This window comes from Bacillus rossius, chromosome 1 (genome assembly GCF_032445375.1).
Source record: "Bacillus rossius redtenbacheri isolate Brsri chromosome 1, Brsri_v3, whole genome shotgun sequence".
In the NCBI taxonomy this organism is placed as follows: Eukaryota; Metazoa; Arthropoda; class Insecta; order Phasmatodea; family Bacillidae; genus Bacillus; species Bacillus rossius.
Genome location: NC_086330.1, coordinates 266,388,985 through 266,411,717, shown reverse-complemented (window position 1 = coordinate 266,411,717; position 22,733 = coordinate 266,388,985). Strand labels below are relative to the sequence as shown.

The 22,733-nt window shown below is 38.0% G+C and overlaps 1 protein-coding gene across 11 annotated transcripts in view; it reads left to right on the top strand.

The window, feature by feature from the left end:
• Positions 1 to 532, top strand: part of LOC134527573 (protein HGH1 homolog) — a 118,775-nt gene extending 118,243 nt beyond the window's left edge. For all 11 annotated transcript variants that reach the window (XM_063360367.1, XM_063360373.1, XM_063360368.1 and 8 more), the window contains one exon: positions 246 to 532. In XM_063360367.1, coding sequence (XP_063216437.1) covers positions 246 to 375 — 130 coding nt within the window. In that variant the 3' untranslated portion in view covers positions 376 to 532. The remainder of the gene's footprint in view (positions 1 to 245) is intronic.
• The last annotated feature ends 22,201 nt before the right edge of the window (positions 533 to 22,733 follow it).

The following is a 22,733-nucleotide window of genomic DNA, read 5'->3' as shown; positions in this document are numbered from 1 at the left end:
ATTGTGTAATAGTATAGTTTGTCATTAGTTCATTAGTGTGACTGAAGGATAATAAATAGATTTGTGAGTAATTAAAGAGAACATTTAGTTAATTTTGGCTATCTTTATTTTGGCACAGTTCATGTACGGTAAGCTATTGGTAGTATCAAAGCTGTTTCCAGATACTTATATTACTAACAATTGTGCAAGCATAGAAATAACAGTGTGATACAAAAACCTATAAATAATTGTTTGAAATTTTTCAGGACGGAAGATGAGATTGGTGCAGATTTCCTACCTGGTTTAAACATTCCAGAAGAAATAAAAACTAAGTTTGAGAACACTTCATGTCAACAAGAGAGTGCTGCAAATGAAGAAGTTCAGTTGATTTCTTGATGTGTGTAGTGTGTTCGAAACAACAAAAGTGGAACTCACAAGTTTTGTACATACTATTGCCCAGCACGTTTGGTACTTGGACATGAGTTGAACTGTTAGTAGTTTTACATGCATAGTTGAAAATGAAAATAAATTTTTATTGTAAATAATCCACAAATATATCTGAAGTTTTTAAGTAAAATAAATGTTATCCTTGAATTTTTAACTTGGAGGAAGTTTCATGTTATGGTATAAACTCCAATAGAGGCAGAGGTTTTTATTCATAAATACCATGCACAAAACAATAGGCCAGCCTGGATTTGTGCACCAAGAAAAATGCAAGTAGACTTTCACGTAAAAAAAATTAAATATTCTACCATCCATAAAACAGCATTAATTAAATTTCTTTTATTAAGTTACCATATGTATGATCATCCAATTTTATTTTTATGTGTATATACACAGGGTGTCCATATATATATATACATACACACACACAGGGTGTCCATAAAGTCTTTCCCTCATTACAAATATTAATAACATGAAAACTACAAATGCTAGTAAACTGCAGTTTGGACGAACTTTTTTTGTAACTCATAAAGTTTATTTAGCTGAGGTGTTGCATAGAGTTCCAACATGTCTAGGTAGATGTGCGCTGTTATTGAGCTCTCTGCAAAAAAGAATGGCCCAATGACTTTGTTTTGTAGAAGGGCGCACCAAACATTGACTTTTGGGCTATCCCTCTCATGTTCCACAATTGAATGAGGATGTTCGGACCCCCATATACGCACGTTATGCCTATTCACTGTACCGGACGTATGAAATGTTGCTTCATCGGAGAAACACACACGCTGTAGATACGATGCAACATTTCTGTCGCAAATTCAGCGCGACATTTGTGGTCATTTGGTTGCAAGGCTTGAAGAATTTGAACTTTGTCGCATACAGATTAAGTCTTGTGTAAGATTTTGTGCACTGTAAAACGTGGAATACCAAGTTGACGAGAAGCCTGACGTGTCGATTCGGAGGGGCTTCGTTGGAATGCTTCTTGAACAGTGTGGACAGTGTCATATGTTACAGAAGGACGACCTGTTCGCGAACGGTGGCCCACACTACCAGTCTCTTTAAATGTCTCATACCAAGCTTTTATGCTCTTGTGATCAGGTGGTTAGACGTCCATACTCCCTTCGGAAATTGCGCTGAACCGTAACGGGACCTGCTCTCGTGATACCACAGAACACATTGAGCCTTTTCTTGCATGGAGGTTATTGTGCCTTTCACTTTTCACACACGACTTACCTGAAACATACACACAAAAAACTTAGCACGCTACACTACACGTTCGTCCATACCACATTTTGCTAGCATTTGTAGTTTTCATGTTATTAATGTTTGTAATGAGGGAAAGACTTTATGGACACCCTGTATATATATATATACACACACATATATATACATAAACACACACAGACACACACACACACACACACACATACAGACAGACAGAGTTGTGCCATGAACACCTACACCTTATAAGGAGATTGCTAGGATGTGCACGAGGATACAAGAACAAAAACAACACAGAAGAAAAACAATTACAGCCCGAAATAAGATACAATTCAATCAAGACACAAAGGACAAATAAAAAATGGACACATACACGATAACCAATCAAATAACGAAACAATTGTACTCTATAGGTAGAGGTGTGATACAGACATTTATACATTTTATAATATATAAGTGGGTTCATTATATTGATAGAGTATAAACTAATTACTATAAAATACACCAATCCCTTACATAGCACATCTTAAAATTGCGCAAATTCATTTAGCGCTATGTTAAATTTTATGATTCCAATCTCGAATAGCATGTCCAAGTTTCAGTTAGCATGAAATCGCTAAAGGCAAAAAAAAAAGTCTGGCATGATCCATGAAATCTGTTTCAACTCTGTAAACAACAGATGTGCCGTGGCATACAGTTAGCTTTACTTCTTTCTTTAATATCCTCAAAGTCAAGAAAGAGTGTTCCATATCCTTGAAGCCAAGAAAGAGTGTCTCTTCGATGTCTGGCGATGAATGCCATTGACTCTGCACCCTTCTACTCACTAAACTTTTCAGATCGACCCCCAACAAGCTTCTTTCGCGCAGGGTCCTTATGCTGTTTTCTTGCGTGTGGCTTCCGTTCTTTTTCATGATCATCGTGTAAATACTGCAATCCCCATGAAATTTTTCCATTCAAGCATTCAGAGTGAAGTATACAATTATAACACTTACCCACCAAGAGATAATTTCTTCAAGGAAGCAGATTATCTCCCCCAATCCCTCCAAATGTTTCTTGAGGAGGTTATGTTGAAAAAAAACAAAGAAAACTGAGGAATCAAGGAAAAAATGTGTTGCTATTGGACATGCCATCAAATCAGTTGTCAGACCTCGTACTTTCTTGTCACCAATACTGATAGGAATTTCCGTTCTGCTACACAGGAAATACGCCTCAAAGAACTTAATTGATCTTCTAGCAAGTCTGGGTTTCAGCTCATCATACTACGAAGCACAATAATTAGAATTATCTGTGATTGCCCACGCTCAGCTAACCTACAAGCCAGCTGCATTCAACCAACTTGTTTTTGATAATGTGGATTTCAATGTTTGCACCATAGATGGGCTTAATACCTTCCATGCTATGGGTGAGATCAAATGTGTCACTCCATCGAACCATATTGAAAAAGGTTCAGAAATACCAAGATTAAACATGATGCCTTTGTCTGCTGAAACTGGGAAACTCGGAATTATTCCACTAGAAACATACACTGCGATGAAAGGAGGTCTACAAAATGTGACTGTGGCGCCCATTGATATACCAGAAGAGCCACCTTATCCTGCACCACATGACATCCTATGGTTGGTTGCCAAAAAGCAAGGTTATTGCAGTTCCAGAATGGAAGGGGTACATGCATTGTATTACAAGAGGAAAACCAAGTGAAAAGACTGGAGTGACTAACCTTCATTTTATAAATGCTCCTCCATCGGAATATGACACAGTGTTTACAGCACTGCACTATGCACACAAGTTGTGTGACGAAACCGATCAAAAACATATATTCGTAACTTTTGATCAACCCCTATATTGGAAAGCCAGGGATATTGTTGCAGCTGCCACGGATACATCACTCTCTGAGCTGTCAAGTTGTGTTGTACGTCTCGGCGGATTTCATGTGCTATTGCCATTTTTAGGGTGTGTAGGATACCTCATGATGGGAGCTGGTTCGAAAGAAGCTTTATCCACTATATATGCTCCATTATCAGTGGACAAAGTGTTGAATGGGCACGCCTTTGCCAGAGCAGTGCGGGGTCATTTTCTCATTGAAAATACCTTCTCAAACATTATATTAGACCAAGTCGAACTCTTGGAGGAAGAGCAGACATGCATCAGCACCCTTACATCAGATTTTCTCTCCGAGCCTCCCTCACTGAATTCTTTGAACCAAGACACATTACTCGAATCAGTGGCTATCAAATTTGGAGAAATGATGGACAGTATCAGAAACAATGGACCCACTGCGATGCTTTGGATCCAATACCTCAAAATGGTGAATTTGTTAAAGGAGTTCATCCATGCAGAGAGGTCTGGTGATTTCCTTGCTCACCTGAACTGTTGTAAACGAATGATACCCTATTTTCATACTGCTGGACACTTTCCATATGCCAAGTATTGCCACTTATACATACAGGATATGGAAAGCCTCTCTACTCGATTGACACCAGAGGAGTACGATAAGTTCGTGAACAAAGGCTACTTCACTATGAGAAGGAATGACCAGTTCAGGTCAGGCATGTGGTCAGATATGACCATCGAGACAACCTTGATGCGATCATTCTCAAGCAGAGTTGGCATGACCCATGGTAGAGGTATGACAGATAGTGCTCTCAGTAAATGGGTAATTGGGATGACTGCAACTCAAGACATATGTGCTTCACTCGAAGAATATTGTGGTGTTTTGTTTTCATCAAGTGAGCAGCACAAAGATTTTGGAGAGGCTCGCCAAAGTCGAGATGCAAGTAACATTGGAAAGCTTACGAAATGGTTTGATAAACACCCTCCTTTTCTAAGGACCGAGAAAATAATGTCAATAGCAACAGGAGTCGTGGGAAATAATATGATATTATGTCATGATGCAGTTACAATTGACAAACGAGCAATGGCAAAAATTTAAAACTTGCCATTCACAATATTAAACTGTCACGGAAAGATTTTGCACTTCCTCTTTCCTCAATTAATTCGACAATCCAGATTGAAAATGAAAAATTTGTCGTGGATCCATTCTTGCTTTTTCAGCGAGTTTCCATTACCAAGAAATCGGATGAGGATTTGAAGAATTATATGCAATATGAACTGGCTACCTATCCCTTGGCATTCTTCAATGAAAGTGGAATGAGGAATTGCAGAAAGTCAGCGCTATACACACTGTTTAAGCAAACTGATAATGATGTTGATTTAACTACCTTTAAATTAGTTGTTTATGGGGGATTCCTGATCCACAAAGTTGTTTGGCAAAAAGATACAACTGTATCAACCATTTGTGATGGTTACATTAGATTTCTGAAGACCCATTATCGTGGGAGAGGTTGTACAGTGGTTTTTGATGGGTACACTGACACATCAGACAGCACGAAATCAGCGGAACAGAGTCGACGATATCGACTCAGGAGATGTGTGGACATCAGTGTCAGTTAGGAAAGTGAAATCAAGGTCAAACAAGAGGATTTCCTTTACATTTTTCATAATAAGAGTCAGCTGATTAACCTGCTGATAGTGAAGCTGAAGAAAAATGGGATAAATACACTTCAAGCTTCAGGTGATGCTGATGCTGATGTTGATATTGTAATGACAGCTATCAATAAATCACAAAATTCCTCGGTAGCCATTATTGGAGATAACATCGACTTGGCTGTTCTCTTGGTAGCCAAATCTCCAACTGAACGTGACATTCTCCTGGTAAAACCTGAGAGAGGAAAGGTTAAGACGAGTGTATATTCATCACAACAGCTACAGCAGGAGTTGAAAATTAAGGACAATACCAATCTGCTATTTTTACATGCATTCACAGGCTGATATACAACATCTGCAGCGTATCGCAAAAGTAAAGTGGGTTTTGTCAAAATGTACCAGAAGTCCAAGAACATACAACGGGCGAGGTATTATCCACCTGTACTTCTTCCCCTGACTCCATTGAGACAGCTGGGATCATGAGTATTCTCTCATGGTATGGCGCTCCAGCTACAGAAAAATCCCTCAACGTTTTTCTCTATAAATCATTCATCAAAATAGTTGCAAACATGAAGCCTGATCTCTCAACTCTCCCTCCAAGTGAAGGAGCTGTTAAGCAGCATGCATTTCGGACATACCACCAAGTACAGCTGTGGTTAGGGGAGGAACCTAATGGTGGGGCACCGAATTAGGGTTGGGAGAGGAGGAATGACCAACTAGTTCCGAAACTCTCATAGTTGGATGCTGCCCCTGAAGAAATCTTGATGATATTTTGCCGATGCACCAAAGGATGTGACAGTGGCAGATGTAGTTGTAGAAAAGCTTCATTAAACTGCTCTGTGGCATGCCCAAATTGCATGGGCAGTTACAAAAATGGAGTCGCAATTTTAATTCAGGAAGAAGACGATGATGACAACAATACTTTACCAATATCTTTGGACAATGTCTCCACTGCTGACGAAGATGAATGAGACTCTACCCTTTTGTTTTCATTTTTGAATGACTATATATTTGTAATAATATAGTAAAACCTATAATTATATTCTAAAATTTTTTTTGTTTCAATGGCTTATTTCCATTGTTGAAGTGTTGTTATTCATCAAGATAGAAAATTACAACAGTTAAAATGAAACAGTGGAAAACTTGTATATCAAATTAAAGGTAATTTAATGCTCTACAAATTCATTTCTAATAATTTTTCTGAGAAATGATCGGGGAGGCACTAGAAGCAAATGTTTGACTAAAAGAGTGAGATAAAAATGATTTTATCGAAAATTATCGGTTTTAAATAACGTATATCTCGAAAACCGTTGGGAATTCGACAAATATGTACAGAAAACATTTTATAGGAAATGTTATTATCTTTCATTTTTGTTTGGATCATTTGTTTCTACAGTCCACCGCTTCTGAGATATAAGCGAAAAACCAAAAAAAAAAAGTGCCCTTTCCACCCCTAAAACGTGAGGAGGGAAAACAGTGTGAATCAACAGCTTCTTAAATGCCGAAAAATCGTCCCCATGTGAAATAGCATCCATGAGCAACTGCACATAAGTGCCAGTACATTTGCTCAATAGCGCTTTCAGGAAAGCCTCTATCGGAACTAGAGGCTTTCAGGAAAGCCTCTATCGGAACAAGAGATAAGTTAGACAACCTCTCCGCGGCGACCACAAAATCCAGAACGGCCTGAGGTTCACTTCCGCCCAGCACAGGGAGCGTCTTAAAAGCAACAAAAAATAATTTTTAATTAAAGGGATTGCCCGCAGGCGGACTCAGATCGGAGGACGGGGTCTGCCTTACCTGTGATTCAGAAATATCTGCGCTGGACTCACGCACAAATGCAGCCAGCCGGGCGCGCAGCCAGACGGCAAGACCTCCAGATGATTTTCCTCACAGTGCTGAACCAGCTCATCCTTGTAGAGTTTATACAACCAGGAAACCCCAGACGTAGGCAAAACAAGGCACAGAAAACCTCTCTGGCTAGCAGAGTTGCGCAGATTTGAAGTGTCGTGAAGCAGGAGACCACCTCAGTCGACCTCACTTTCAGCGCCGAGACAATACACAATAAAAACAAGGGGGCTCTTATGGTAGAGCCATACAGAGAGTATCTGTCTAATAATTAGTGTTAATACATTTTAAAACTAGCACATATAAGGGGACAGTAGAGACAGTGAACTAGAATCAAAGGAAAACTTGCCCAAAGTGCCATATCAACCAATGCATATAATACCATTACATTAAAAATACATTAAAAACAACTAGAAAAATGTGCCTTAAAAAAATAACAAAAACTTACGTGCTGCCTGTCCGGGGCGTGGTGGTACGTCGATAAGAGAACTGTATGGCTATACCCCGCTATGATGTCGCCCACACACTGTCATAAAAGCGCGTGACCAATCAAACAATCTAGAGGCACAGAAATCTGTCCACCCTCACCAAAGCTAAGGCGACTCATACCTGGAAGGTAAATAGACAAACTTTAAAAAGTGGCTGCACTGTACTTGGCCACAACAAGCACTTCAATACAATTCAAACATGATAAAACGTGTGACACCGACGAAAACTTTAGACAAGACCATATTCACCCACAGTCCTCAACGCACCACCACACAGCTGATGACCCCGGACAAAACAGTGAACTAGGTGGGGCACGAGTCACCCACCTGACTGCCTCAAACATCACAAGACACAATTATAAAAAAAAGAGAACAAGTAAATAAATATATAGTGCAGAAATCAATTTGTATAATGTGAACAACATATTTGTTATACATTTGTTAACTTATTACATTTGTTAATACTGAAATGGCACATTCATCATACATCATATAAGGTTACCCTATAAGAGAATATTGATATACACAACATTAATAAAACAGGTATAACAGGTCGTAATCTCAATAACAATTTAACATGTAGAAAATAAAAGACAAAATAATAATTATGAGTCACCCCTGTGGACCGGGTAAGGCGTGGTAACAATCCAGGAAACGAGATGGCAAATCAAAAAGGGCAGAAGGCCTGAATCATGCAGCCAACGAGTGGCATAGCATCAATAATTAATCACGGCCGGCTCGGCCGCAGGGCGAACAGCGCGAAGACAAGTGGGCATGACCAGCAAACACGAACATTAAACTCAAAAGCGAAAACAAGTCCCGAAAACAGGCGCCAGCACCTGGAGTTGAAGGAACATAAGTAAGTCTGAAATGGGCATGGCCGAGCACGCCTACAAATACGCCTTACCAGACACAGGGGCGACCGCGACGGGAACCAGGACTGCTGCCGGTCGAAAGACGAGTGAAGCGGTCTGCTCACTCACGGTAAACAAGTGGGCGGGCGAGCGGAAGAAAGGAGAGGGAGGGAAGGGATGGTAAGGAAGGTTTAGAAGGCCAGAACGATCTGGAAGGTCGGTGGAGGAGGTGAAGGAAGGAGGGAGGGAAAGGGGAAAGGAAAATAGGAGGGTGGCGAGCCAAGGAAGGGAGGGGAAGGAAGGGAGGAGAGGTAAGAACGGACTAGAAGAATCTGGCCATTGTTCAACAGGGCAACTGAGGACTCGACCAAAGCTTATATCTAACACACCAAACAGGGGGCGCCACCAGCATGAACGTAAGCTTGGGGGGGGGGGGGGGGGGGTCCTCCTACGTCACGAAACGTCAGAAGGGAAAGAGGGAAGTAAGGGGTAGGGGGGGTAGAAGTGAAGGAACGGCAACGGGAGAAGTAGGCGCCTACTTCAACTTGTTAAATATGATATTGCCATGTGAAAGTTTTGGAGAAGTTCAAACAGCTTTTTCATTAACTTGTAAATAAAAGCTTCAGTACTCTCGACCTGCAAAAGCCAAAATAAGTTAGAAAGTGCCTTTTCAGTTAGCCAGAGTAGAATATGACAATCTTCACACAGAAATGATTTAAGAAAACTGTTAACTCTAATAGTAAAAAAATTTAAATGTCTTTTTGGCAACTTTAAGGGTTAAAGAAAGCCTGTCTTATGGTACCTTTTAATCTTCAAATATATAATACATGTAATACCATTGATTTATAAATTCTTAAATAATTTTTTTAAGAGTGAACACAGCAAATCTGTTTCGTGTGCCTTATTTAATAAAAAAATTATAATTACATCTTCTTAATTGAATGACCGAACTGAGCCATTGTTAATCGGTTTACATCTTTAATCTCCATTTTTCCTCCAGAGCCACCGGGCTCTGGCAAATGTTACAGGAATTGTGCAGACCACTCAAACTCTGATATACACATTTAGAAATAAACTATCCATTTTTAGTCTCCGCACTGTGTTCAAAATCGGGAGTTGTTTCAACTGCTTACACCTGTATTTGAACCATATATTGAGATTTATCAATATTATGTCCTCAGAATATATTTCAAACAACATCATGCAAATATTTTTAGTTCAGTGGTCATTCATATCCAGGTACTGCTAAAAACATTGAAACATACAGCTAACGTTTCCAGCGACATTAAATTGTTCAGTCAGTCCACTAACAACTGGAACATTCACACATTCACTAAAAACTCCTGTTCTTCAATTGTCTTCTTCGTAAAGAAGAGATTTTAGGTTGTCTTCTTTTTTCATTATGAACGTGTTTCTTTTCTTTAGTCATTCCTGCTTGAAATTAGTATTGTTTGGAAGATCCGTAGTCTTAGCCTCTGTTAAGCTACACAAATTCACAACACATTTTACCGGATACAAGAATGCATTTTTCACCACAAATCAATACTAGAAAGATTACACTATCATCATCTTGCTTATACTCCAAATATAGATTTTTTTTTTACTCACAAGGCAATTTATCACTAACAGTTGGTAAAGACGATTCACGAGAAGAAGAATCTACCATCAGTAAATATCACTCGTGCGTGAACAATCACCCACCGGAAAATGTCACATTTTCCCTCAATCAACATACATATGAAACTTGATACTGAAAACAGTTAGCAAACAATAAATAAAAAAAAACCTAGAATTCCACCCACAGAACAGATACAATCATATCTCTTGGTTGTGTCCAAACAGTTTTATCTATAGGCAAAGGGCAGATGTTTGACTTAGGATTCAAAGTTTACCATTAGAGGTTTGTAGTGTGATGACTCTTACAGACTGTATTTACCCAGTATTTACTTGGGCAGTTCTCCATTTTCAAGTTGTGAAGTTTGTGTCCTTCATTATCACTAATGCATTCTCCTCCATGTTGGAAACTGCAATATTCTACTTTGTCTTTTGATGGAGCGTGTGGAGATACTCCAGCATTTCCAGCTACACTGCTTTAACTTGGGGATCAACTGCCTTCTATCTAAACAATTCGCCAGAAGGTGATATAGATTCTTTTCTGGTATGCCAACAAGGAGCACATTTGCTGGCGGAGGGCTCAAGGGTTTTGAGTTTAAAACTGCTGATACTTGAGAGTGATAAGTTAATCAAACGTATGTGATTGCCAATAACTCTTTTCATGTGCAGCTTTGCCAACTGACAGCTGCTTCCCATATACCTCCAAACTGTGAGTCAGTGGGAGGATTGAAGTGATACCCAATGTTGAGGTAGGTATGTGATCTTGGAGCATCTGCCAGGTAGGCTCAGTAAACAAGTCTTGAAAAACTTCCTTAATGTCAGAATTAATAAAGTTTGTATCTTGATCCGAATGTATGTCAGATGGTGTTCCCCTTAGATACAAATCTTCTTAGAGCAGCTGGAATTGCTTCTGTAGATAGTGATGACACACCATCCAAGCGCACTGCCGTACCTGACATACACACAGACATACATAACTTTTACTGACTGGGGCTTTACGTACTTTGGTGGTCTTGGAAGAAAAAGGTCCATTAAAGTCCATGCCAACTGTTAAAAAAGGGCAAACTTGTGAAAATCTTACAATTGGTAGACTCCCTATGAGAAGTGCAGAAGACTTCGCAGTCAACCTGAAACAGGAAATGCGCCAATGAATACAGTGCCGAATGAGATGTCGAGCACCCACAATCAAATACTGCCTTTGAATGAGAGATTGGATAGCTTGTGGTCTTGCATGGACATAAATTGAAATTAATGCACCGTCTTCGCTTCAAGACACCGCAGCGTGGTCATCACCATTCTCCCCTATAGACAATGTTTTAAACCCCCTTTGCTTAAAAGCTAGTGTTTACTTGTAAATGAAAATAAAACTAAATTAGAAAGTAGATTAAATAATCTACCATTTGAGGGCCTACTGGTGTTGCGTTTTATACTAATTGTGGAAATAGTGGGCACGTGGACCCGACTGGAAACTCTTACTCAGGGCGTCATTTGGCCCGCGTGAGGCGAGATATTGGCCCTCCTGACTCCGGCGTTGACACCTGTACCTGTACCTAGCCCGCTCTCAGCGTCGGGCATGCTCCTACCTAATCGCAGTGGACTCTTAGGACGTCCCACACGCCGCTGACTGGAGTAAGGACCCACGTGGCCCCCAAACACAAAAACACGCTACTCGTTTAATTTGTTTTATTTAGACTTTACATGCCCTCTTACCCTCCCCTCTTTACACGGTTAAAACGCCCGAGGCACGAATTGGTATAGATTGAGGAGGCGGACCACACACGTGGCCGCCCCAAGCTTTTATGTAGAGAGAATGCTGAAACTCCTGGGAGTATAAAAACTGTTTAAGATACAGCCCCACCGACCGAGAGAGACCCCGAGGATGATAATAAAGCGGTTTAGATTAATTAAATATACAGAGCTACCTATCAGTGAATCAACGGTGATGTCCTCGGGGTGTCTGCAGAGACGTCCGCTCTCGGCCGGCTGAAGGAGACTAGGGCGAGTCAAGGCACGCGGCGGGAAACATGGCGTCCTTCTCGCCGAACACAATTACCGTTATCATTTATAAGACTGCGTGCCCCGGGTTATTAGAAAGAATAACATGAACCTTTTACAAAATTAATACATACATACCTATGACCAGACTTTTTGTAATAACTACTTGTACATGGAAAACAGTTTAAATAAAGTTCTATATTAGTTTCGTCGTCGCCCGCTAGGGAGCGTCATTGGCCGTGCTTGCACTTACTTTACTAAAATTATCTAATTAAGAAACAAAAGAACACTCACTCGGCTGACCTGTCGTAACATTATTTAGGTGTTAAAAGAAAAAGGCTTACAATATTAATTTAGGTGTTTTAGTGGTACGAAGCACTGAAGCTAAGCGCCCTCTTGCGGCAGTTCGTGGCGCGCAATTGAAACACCCACACGACTACGTACGTATCAGTACAAATGCCGGGCAGGATAGGGATGGGGAGGGAAACGGAGGATGACCAGGCTCATGGGATGAAGCCCTGGCTGACATCACATTGATCCTATTCGACGTGGCCTCGGCTATGTTGGTCCAATCCAACTCAAATGTTTATATTCCAGTTTTATCTTCGCATCCTGATCATACAACGTACTATCTCGATCATCGCAGCATCTTGCCTCATGGTAATTGCTCGAAATTGTTCAGTCCCGATGCCGGCAGGTAAGTCTGTGCACGTTTCGGTTTTCCAACCATCCTGGTGTCATAACCTAGTGGGTCTGCTCCTTCTCCCTGCTCCTTGTAAATTTGAAATCCGAATATGAATGTGGCTCCCACATGCGCTGTTGCCATATTCTGCCAGTTCCCTATGTCATCAATGACAGTTCTAGTCTTGATCACTTGACTTCTTCCTTCTGCTAGTGTTAGCTTAAGATGACCATGTGCTCATTACAGAACATGTCGAAGGTTCCCAAGATGTCTGAAATCTTTATCATATATCTGAGATTGAATCTCAAACCTCCTACAAACACAGAGAATTTGTTTGAAGTGATTTCCTGACTTGCAAGTCTCTGCTTTATCTCTTGCCATTTTGGTCCAGTATGGCCTGTCCAATCACACAGATTTCTTCTCCACTGTGTGTTTGCTGGTCTGGCCACTCAAAAGTTGGACTGTGGTTCAGTCTCTTTTGAGGCGACAGCCATGACCATTTCTGCTGCAATGCCCATGGAAGGCACTTCGAACAGATTTTGTCTCTCTTCTGATATCACAGGTGCATGGAACTGACCTTTCACTACGGCGGTTGGCATTGGAGGTACATGTAGTTGTCTCCTGTCCCATCTGGTCGTTATAATTATCTATTTTAAATAGATAGACATGGATGGGCTGTGGTACATTCCACTCAATTTCACTCATCACTTCAGCTATTTATTTTTCAGCACTTGTAAGCGCTGAGCGCCTTTGCTTAGCTTTTACGTCGATTAGTTTCAGCCACAACAGGCCGGTGGTGTAGTAAGCTACTTCCTCCTTGGCAATGACTCAATCAAGTTTTTTTCTGATTAGGGCCATAGTTTTGTACCTCAACAGCTAAGTCTTGCAACTTTCCATAGCTTGCTTAAAACTGTTCCAGCAGATGTATTGGAACCATGCTAACATCTACACCAAACAGGGTGTCTACCAGATCTAGTAAATGAAATTCCCTGATTTTTCCAGTTCTTCCAGGTCTAAAACTGAATTTTTCCAGGTTTTCTTTAACACAATTACAACATTCCACAAAACTAAAAAAAACTGCATAACAGTACATTGATGGGTTTCAAAGTATTTCAACTCAATTAAATTAGTAAAAAAAATTACCTTCTTCCAGACGTGGCCAAAGTGACTCAATTGATGGCAAATAAAACAATATTTCACACACTTTTGAAAAAAACTTTAGTAAGAGGAAGTTCCCATCAATTTCGCAGTGACTCAACTTTTGTGTCTATTGCACTTGCTTCAGAACGAGCCAAATCCAACACTCGAGCCTTCTTCAACTGCAATGCCTTGATCTCCTCTTCAACTCTTTTTTTTTCCTGCCTTCATCTTGTCTGTAGTTTTCTTTTCTTTTTGTTTTGTTTGCAGGGCTTCCTTATGCCTACAACTAGCATTTCTTACATACTGTAACATGGACTTGGTGATATCAACATGCTCTACACCTCCAGAACGTTGAACAAAGTCGTACACTTGTCTTTGTGCAATCAGTGTTTCTTCCTGCAAGTTTTCAGTCAGCAGATTAGAATTCACTGAAAATTCTCTTTCCAATGATGCATTTCCATCACCATCCTCACAAACTTTAGAAGGCCTGTTTGGCAACTAATGTATGTGCCTTAAGAATAAGCATCCACATTGCTTCAGAATCTTGCGAGGAAAATACCAACTCATATGATCGCTCAATGTTATCAGCTTCTTGTCCTGATAGCCACCTGTTTTAAGATAACATTCTAAACTGTATTTCACACGCTGTTTCCTCACACCCAAATTGAAAGCCACAAACTGACATAAGCAGGAAATTCCCTTGGTAAGTTTGTACTTCAGGGAACATTAGTTTGGAAGTTTTTTTTACCATAACCTTTAGACAAGTCCTAACATCATGTTTCAGTAACAGGACAGTCTTTTCTGGTACTTTCTCTTTCTTGATGGCATGGCGTACTGCATAACCCAACTTGATACATCCAATCAAGATACATTGCGTTTCTCCCTAAAGCTCTTCAGTACCTCTGGATTCACAAATTTTCCTGCCAAAGCTAATAAAATGGTCTACCAGTGAATCATAGAGAAAAGGTGCCATGGGTGCTACACTTTGGAACATTGTAAGGAACAATTCCAGCTCTGATGCCAAAGAGTGGAAGAATGTCAATTTACTTCTAGAAGATTATCTTCAAGAGCACTTTTCACTACATTGAAAGAGAAAGATGAAATAGAAACTTCACTAACAAATTTCTTTAGGTGGGGTAACGTTTTCATGGCATGCTCAGCAACTGCAGTATTTTATAACCATCTGATTGCACAAAATTTCTTGGGAAAAAGCTCTGATCCAGTTATTTTAATGTAATCTGCCCTTGCAGGTAGATGCTTAAACAAATTGTAACTGTGCCTCAAAAAACAAATGTCCCATTATGTAGCAGAAATTCCAGTTTTGAAAGCGCCATGGACCGTATGAAGCCCACAGCTACCAATTTCTAGCAATGATGGTGAATCTTCATCAAAAGTGTCTGTGATATTTATTTTCAAAGCTAACAAAAATGCCCAGTTTACTTTGGGGCCATCCATAGATACCTGCAGAATATTTCGAATGTGAACAGAGTAGAGTGCTCCCAAAAATGCTTGCAGTAAACACTGAGATGTAGTATGCCCCAAGAACACTGATGTTAAGTAAGCTGAAACAACTTGGTCTTCAGCCCTAAACCTAACACTGAGGTCCATTTGTTCTTTTTGAGAGACTTTGTTGAATGACTCGTCAAAACCAATTACAAAAAAACTTGATGCTTGTATAGACTTCAGTAACTGATCCTCTACATAAGGACCCAAACCATGACTTATCACATATCCCACCTTATCTTTTTGAAGAGTAAGTTTCTTTGCTACCTTACTGTCGGGGAAAATTCTTGAAGCAAGACTAACATGTCTTCCGACAGATCTTGCTGATTGTGACGACACTACAGCATTGAGTATTAGAAGAACTTCTGCCGTTGTCAAGTTTCCAAAAAAATTGAAATGGAACTCCTTTGAACACACTCAAAATATTTCTCTGCAGATGTATGAAGCTCATTTGTTTGACTGATGAAACTTATCTGAGATGGACCTGGCTGGACTGTTGGCTGGTCACTGTTAGTATCAGGGTTTTTTTGCCTCCTCAAGTGAAAGTAAAAAAAAAAGGAAAATAATAATAAATTAGAAATAGAGGTGTGGTGTCCATATCAATTATAACTTAACATGCTTGATCCAAATAGTAAATTGGTAAATATCCTGTATAGCTACTTTTCATGTACAGCCTAAAATGTTCATTCTAGAAGCATAGTTTGAATAAAAATTCCTCTTGATGCTCTGAGGTGGGGCATGCAAAAAAAAAATTGGAAAAAGTTAGAAAAATTAAGGTTTATTTTTTCAATTTGGGGTTCAAACCTAACATAATGCAAATTAACCTAACCTCATCTAACTTCACCTAAACTAACTTAAACTAACCTAATCTAACTTAAATATTTTTGAATATTTTGCCTACCCTTTTAAAAACATCAAGTGGAACAAAATTAATTCATCACAATATCTGCACTGATTTTAGGCCTACTTGAAATATGCACATTGTTAGGCCTAACCAATTTAACTATTTATTATTAAATAATCGCTCTCTTCCATTAACCTTCAAATTATACACATGCACACTTTTCATTTCACCATTCCAGTTAATAAAACAAATATGACACCATTTGAATTTTGTTTGTTTCTGCTTAAAAATTAAGAATTATTTGGCTTACACAGCTTGCTCTTCAAATTTTGCTGGTGTTTTTAGCCACTCATGTGGCTTTCAAGGGCAGTTACTCCCATGGTGTAAGGAAAGGGAGGTGAAATTCTCAGGCCGCCCAAACTCGTCCTCCACTGCGCACTGCGTCACCTTGGTCGCACCGCCCGGTCTACACGCAGCGCGCTTACGGGAATACGATGCAGAAACAGTTCATTTACAATCGTTTGAATAGTAAGAGTTACCACGAAGCGTAAAAATACTTTGCTATGTGCATTGTATAGCATGCATTTAGAACATTCAGTTTAAATAAATATATTAGTATGAAAACACGGGGTTTATATTAAGTTAATAATAAAATTAACCTAGAAATATTTTTCGGCTGTTTCATAACTTCTAAATGTTGACTGGGTCTTGTATTTATCTAGATACCGCAATGGCCATAAATGTCAGCACTGTTGAAAAAAAAATATATATTTTACATAAAACGACACAGAATGGTAATGGGAATTGGAATGAATATACATACTTCTGAAATTATTTATTATGAATATTAATAAAATATAGATAATAAACATCCAGGATGCAGGCGACAAAGAATAATACACATATTACAAAAAAAAATCTGACAAAATAAAGTTTTATATAAGTACTTATTTGTAATTTACATAAACATAAGCACTTTGATTTATTTACTAATTTTAATTTTATTTCTTAACAAACAATAAACAAAAGGATAAATAATGATAGAAAATATATTTTAAAAATATATTTAAAACATATTATTAAAACCAAATAGCTCACAATATTCAGCAAAAAACAGCTTGCAGGCATTACGCTGAGAATGTACTGAGCGATGGTCCCTGCAAACTTTATTTTTAATTATTTAAAACTTCAGTTTTTTTAACGCGTTAAATGCTATTTAAGGCATAAAACACAAACAAAATTGTACCATTATCTAAACGCTTGAATGGAAAAAATTGGCAAAGTCAAAAGTAGATAACAATGAATTCATTTACATATGTTAATTTTCATTATTGTGTCCAAATTAACAACATAACACAACACAAGCAGATTGTAATGCTGAATTCTTAAAAATACCTTTAGGTAACTAACATATTATCAAAATCAGTATCATCACGTGTAACTATAAAAGAAATTCACTTTCACGCACTGCATTTTGAACGGTATTTTGCATTAACATTATTAAGTTAAAATACATATAGTAATGAAATAAAAATTCATTTATTCCAAGCCTATACAAATTCATTTAAAACAAACATATTAGGCCTCGAATTTCAAAATCCGTTGCATGTAAGCCTGTTTCTTTTTTGTATATTTCATAATTCTTATCTCACGGTTTTGCGTGTATACTTAAATATATTTAAACGTAATGATATCATATGTCCTCCCCACTCCATTAAAGAGAACGTTTTGAGCAATAGAAAAAATATGCATGTTTCTTTATGATGTATAGGGGATTCACATTCCTACTTTCATTCGATTTGTTTACATGCATTGATGAAATATTTCCTCCCCTTTATTAATGCTACACAACCTAGTGTTAAGGTTATTTCTATAACAAACAAGAAAAAAAAGTTAAATTGAAATAAATTTTGTAGTTCTCGCTGATGCTCGAACACACAAACATTAAAAAAAACAACATTGATTTGAGTTTTTATTAATGTGTATATATATACATTTAAATATAATTTTTAATAAATTCATTCAATAAATAACCTTTTTACCGTGAAATACTTTATTATTATAGATAATAACTCAGTATTTTGCACTAAATATATTCCTTGACCTAATATTAACCTACAGTTAATCATACAAAAAAATTAAAAATAAATACTCAGATTATAAAACAAGTGAAATTTATATTTAAAATCACGTTTGTTAAAACTGACCTCTGCTAACACAAAATTTGTCCTTCCTTTTGCATACGTTCACCCACTTATTGCAAAGTTTTTCATTGTTTTGGAAAATAAAAATATTTTATGCCAGAATCTTGAGTCTTTTTGAAATGATTGTGACATCCGAACACTGAACAATTTGGCATTTCAACTACATAATAGCACTCAGGATTATGTAAGCACCAACAAAAACAAAGGTTCGCATGAGACACAGATGAAATGGATGGGAAGTGCCTGGAAGAAGAGCGCTGGCTACAACCAAGGTGACGTAGCAAGGGAGCGCGTGGTGGGGGGAAACCTGCGCACAGTTACACCTCCCCTTCCTTACACCATGGTTACTCCCATGTTGCTCAGTGAAATCTGAATAAGACCCCTTACATAGAATGCTCTTTCTCCCCAATTTAACTTCCAAAAGTCGTCAAACACAGCTCTTAGTTTTTCCTGTGTCAGCAAAGAACACTGAAATGTTGGGCACTTACATTTACAGACAACATCTATCAGTTCTCGTTTTGGTCTCACAGATAAATTGCATTTTTCCATCATCAGTATGTTTTCTGCCCTTATATGCTTTTCCCTGTTCTCTCATTTTTGCTCTTTTGTAGGTCCAGTCTTTTGTTTTAACTCTGTCTCTCTTTTTACATTTTACAATTTTACTGTTCTCAGAATGGCATTTGCCCGAAATTTGGTGAGCTAGTGATGGTACAAACTAGAGCTGTGCCGATCTACAAATTTGGCCGATACACCGATCTACCAATATGCCGATATTAATTTTTAATATCGGCCGATCCTGGACCGATACAATATAAGTTAATTTAATATTTTTGTGAATGTTTCAATAGCTAAAATTTTTATTAATATAAAAATGATATACGTACATACCTCCAACCTTCAATTTTTACTTACACCTGTATAAAAAAAATGTAAAATATAACAGGAGTTGCAAATTTTTTGTGTGTTTAATGTCTGAATATGTATTTTTTTTTATAATATGCAAATGTACCAAGAATTCTTACAACTTAACATGCAGAAAATCAAGCCTATAACACAAAATAGTCTTCAAGCAGAACATATCTGAAACTAAGCTTTCTTCTTTATTGATAGGGCCCTGAAGAAAGGGAGTTTATTTTTCCCCAAAAGTGGTGTTATTTTCCCCCAAATTCGAGGTAAAAAAGTGAGGTTATTATTATGTTAAAATCTGACATAAAAGCATTACAATTTAATACTGTACATTACTTCTCTGTTCAAAACCATATCTGAATGTGAATTACAATAGAAATAATACTATACAAGTAAAATGATTGATATTAACCAAATTCTGGTTAAAAGTTTAAAGATGTAAAAATACTTAAAGTATTTTAAAATATATAACACTATCCTGTTAAATTTCGTTTATATTTAAATAAATTGAAAAATTAGTATCAATACACAAAGTAACACCATCTAGAACTACTGTGAAAGTATTAGTTGTTTAAAATAGACAGTATTTTAACTAACTGCTGCATATCAGTCTTTAAATGACAGCATTGTGAAAATTTCAAAATTGGCCTCTTTAAGACCATTTCTTCTGTCTGTTACAACAAGGTTGTAGTGGCTTAACAGTCGCTCATTGTCTACATTGTCGGTGGGTCTCCAAACAGCTTGCAGACAGCTAGTGCCAAATGGTGGTAGTTCACACTAAGAGCAATCAACATTTTAACAATATCGAGGTGATTTTATATCTTGCTTGTCTCTTCAACTATTTCTTTCAGTGCTTGGTACCCTTTTAAAAGGTCCATTTTATCAAATTCCTTCAATTCTGGGATGGTTTTCAAGAGAGGAATAATATTTTCACTCTGGTTGAGGATGATGTCTTTTGGCTTAATTTAAGTTTTTGGACATACGCTATTGCTAAGAATGGCTTTTGCTTTGCAATGGCGTTGCTTAGCAATGGTGTATGTCCAAAAACTTACATCAAGTCATGCACTCCCATTGCACAAATCTTTCAAAGATAATATGATGTCTTTTGGATTGAATAACTTCAGGGCTTTGAATGTTGCAGCAGAAGGGTCACTGTTCAGTAGTCCCTGTAGTTTGTTCATTGCCAGAGCTGCAATCTTCTGACACTCATGTGTGTGACATGTGCTTCTTCCCTTGTGCTTAGCTTGGATGTTGCGCTTTCAAAATCAGAACTGAATACTCCCTTTGAAATGCAGTCTAAATTGTTTATAATGCATTCTACATCATTATACAAAGTATGAGCTGTGGGGTAGTTTCCTCCTTCAAGTTTCTTCAGTGTTTTCACAATGTCTGGTGTTTGGCATTTGATGAAGGTACATTGGGCCAAAATTGCCTTAGCATCCTTGTCAGATAATGATGTCAAGTATTTGATACCTGCATTGCTCACCTCCTGATATTCAGCCCCCCTGAAAAATTCAACAATGTTAAGAAAGTAATCTGCTAACTAAAATACTGATTCGAACCAGGATTTCCACCACGTCACTACAGGCATTGGAAAAAGTGTGGCAGTCTGAGATGTTTCTTCTTCGAGGTACTTCAGATACTGGTGTTTTCGTTTTCTAGTGTTTAGAAAAGCTGACTTCACATTAACTACTGCACAGTTAACCTCACTCAGACCACTACTGAACACATTCCCTACTAAAGAGAGTTTGTGAGCCCAGCACTGAATGTGTTCTACATGCTCACCATACAACACTTGTAAACTTGTCACGCATCTCGTCATATACCTAGCAGAGTCTGAAATGAAGCCCATAATGTTGTATTATTGAATGCCATACTTGTTGATGCACTGTGTAATCACTTGGGCACAGGTCGTAGCATCAGCCTTCTGCAAGAAATTTACAGATGCCACTACGAGTTTGGGAACTTCAAATGTCTTGGTAAACACCCGAAAAAACAAAAACAAACACGCACCTTCCCAATCTGTCTGTGGTTTCATCTGACGATATATACAGGGCATTATCCCCAACAATTTCTTTCACATTGTTGAAGTGATTTTCTGCCAGTTTTGGTGTGTATTTCTCCCTAAGTGTTTTTACACTTAGCAAATCACCACCACCTGAAATCAATAAGAATCTTTGAAATAATTTACGTTTACAGTATGACAAAGTAAATATGAAAAAGAATTATTATTTTAATTTTTTGACCATACAAAAATCACTCACAAAATATGAAAGAAACTTCTTACCTTCAATGAACTCATTGAACCAAGACCTCAAATTAGGGTCTTCTAATTTTTCTAACGGTATGTTAGCTTTGGCAAATGCTTCCGTTGTCCTGAGTGCCATGTACTCAACATCCACTTTTTGCCGTTTTACACTGTTGAAAGTTTCGACAACGGATGTTTGTAACTTTCGATCTGAAGACGTACTAGGATAGTTTTTAAAAGCATTAGTATGCTGGTCACTTTTAACATGCTTGATTAGAGTCTTTCCTTTCAAAGGTAACTCTGCAGTTACAATATTTGCACATGAGAGTTACTGCGTCAGACGCATAAATGCCATCGCTTTTAAATTCTTCGGCCCTTTGCCTAGCAGAAACGGCATTTTTTGTCATTTTCATAGCGAAAAAATAACATAAAACAATATTGCTGCCTATTAATTCTCACACGAATACACACAGAGGTTAACTAACCTCAAAAAAAGTATCTCGTGGTCAACAAAAGAAGATACATTCTCTTTTTTTTTCTTTTTTACAATAGTGGCCTTCAGATAGCTCGTACAGCCATCTACATTCAAAAGACAAAGCAGACACGTCAATAAACCTCGAAGGCAAACACGATCAACAAAATGGTGTTCAGATCACGAATGCGAGTGTGAATGTGGTTACGTTGGCAATCGTTGCCGAGTACTCTACCACTTTCTAATATCTTTGCTCAAACTTGTTGCACACGCGATATATCGATACTATTGATACATCAATTTCCGAACGTACATAAACAAAGACGAAAAGGCTGAAGGCAAAGAGTGATTAAATGGTTGTTTTTATCCAAATTCGCGAGAATCGCAAGATAAACAAGAAAATCGCGTATATGTAAAGAAATGTTGATATTTGCGTTATTTTGGGAGTTTATCGCGATTGCGAATTCTTCCGGGCACTATTTATTGAGTATCATCCAGTTTTTAAGTTTGTCATGTGATAACGAAAAGTAATCATTATAACACGTAACACTAGCAGAAAAGAATTTAAGAAACCAATGAAACTGCCCAGTTGGTCAATAAAGTGGAGAAACTAATAATACTGTGATGAAACAGCAAAAATTATTAACTTTTTTTAAAGGTTCAAATTTTTGTTAAGAAACACTAGCATTCGTAAATTGTCAGGCTTCAGAGAGCATCTCCTATTATATGCAAGTAAGCTACAGGTACTAAATAACTGTTCAGAAGCAACAGTAGCTGCTGGAATGCACAAATATGTAACCGCAAGTTTTTTAAA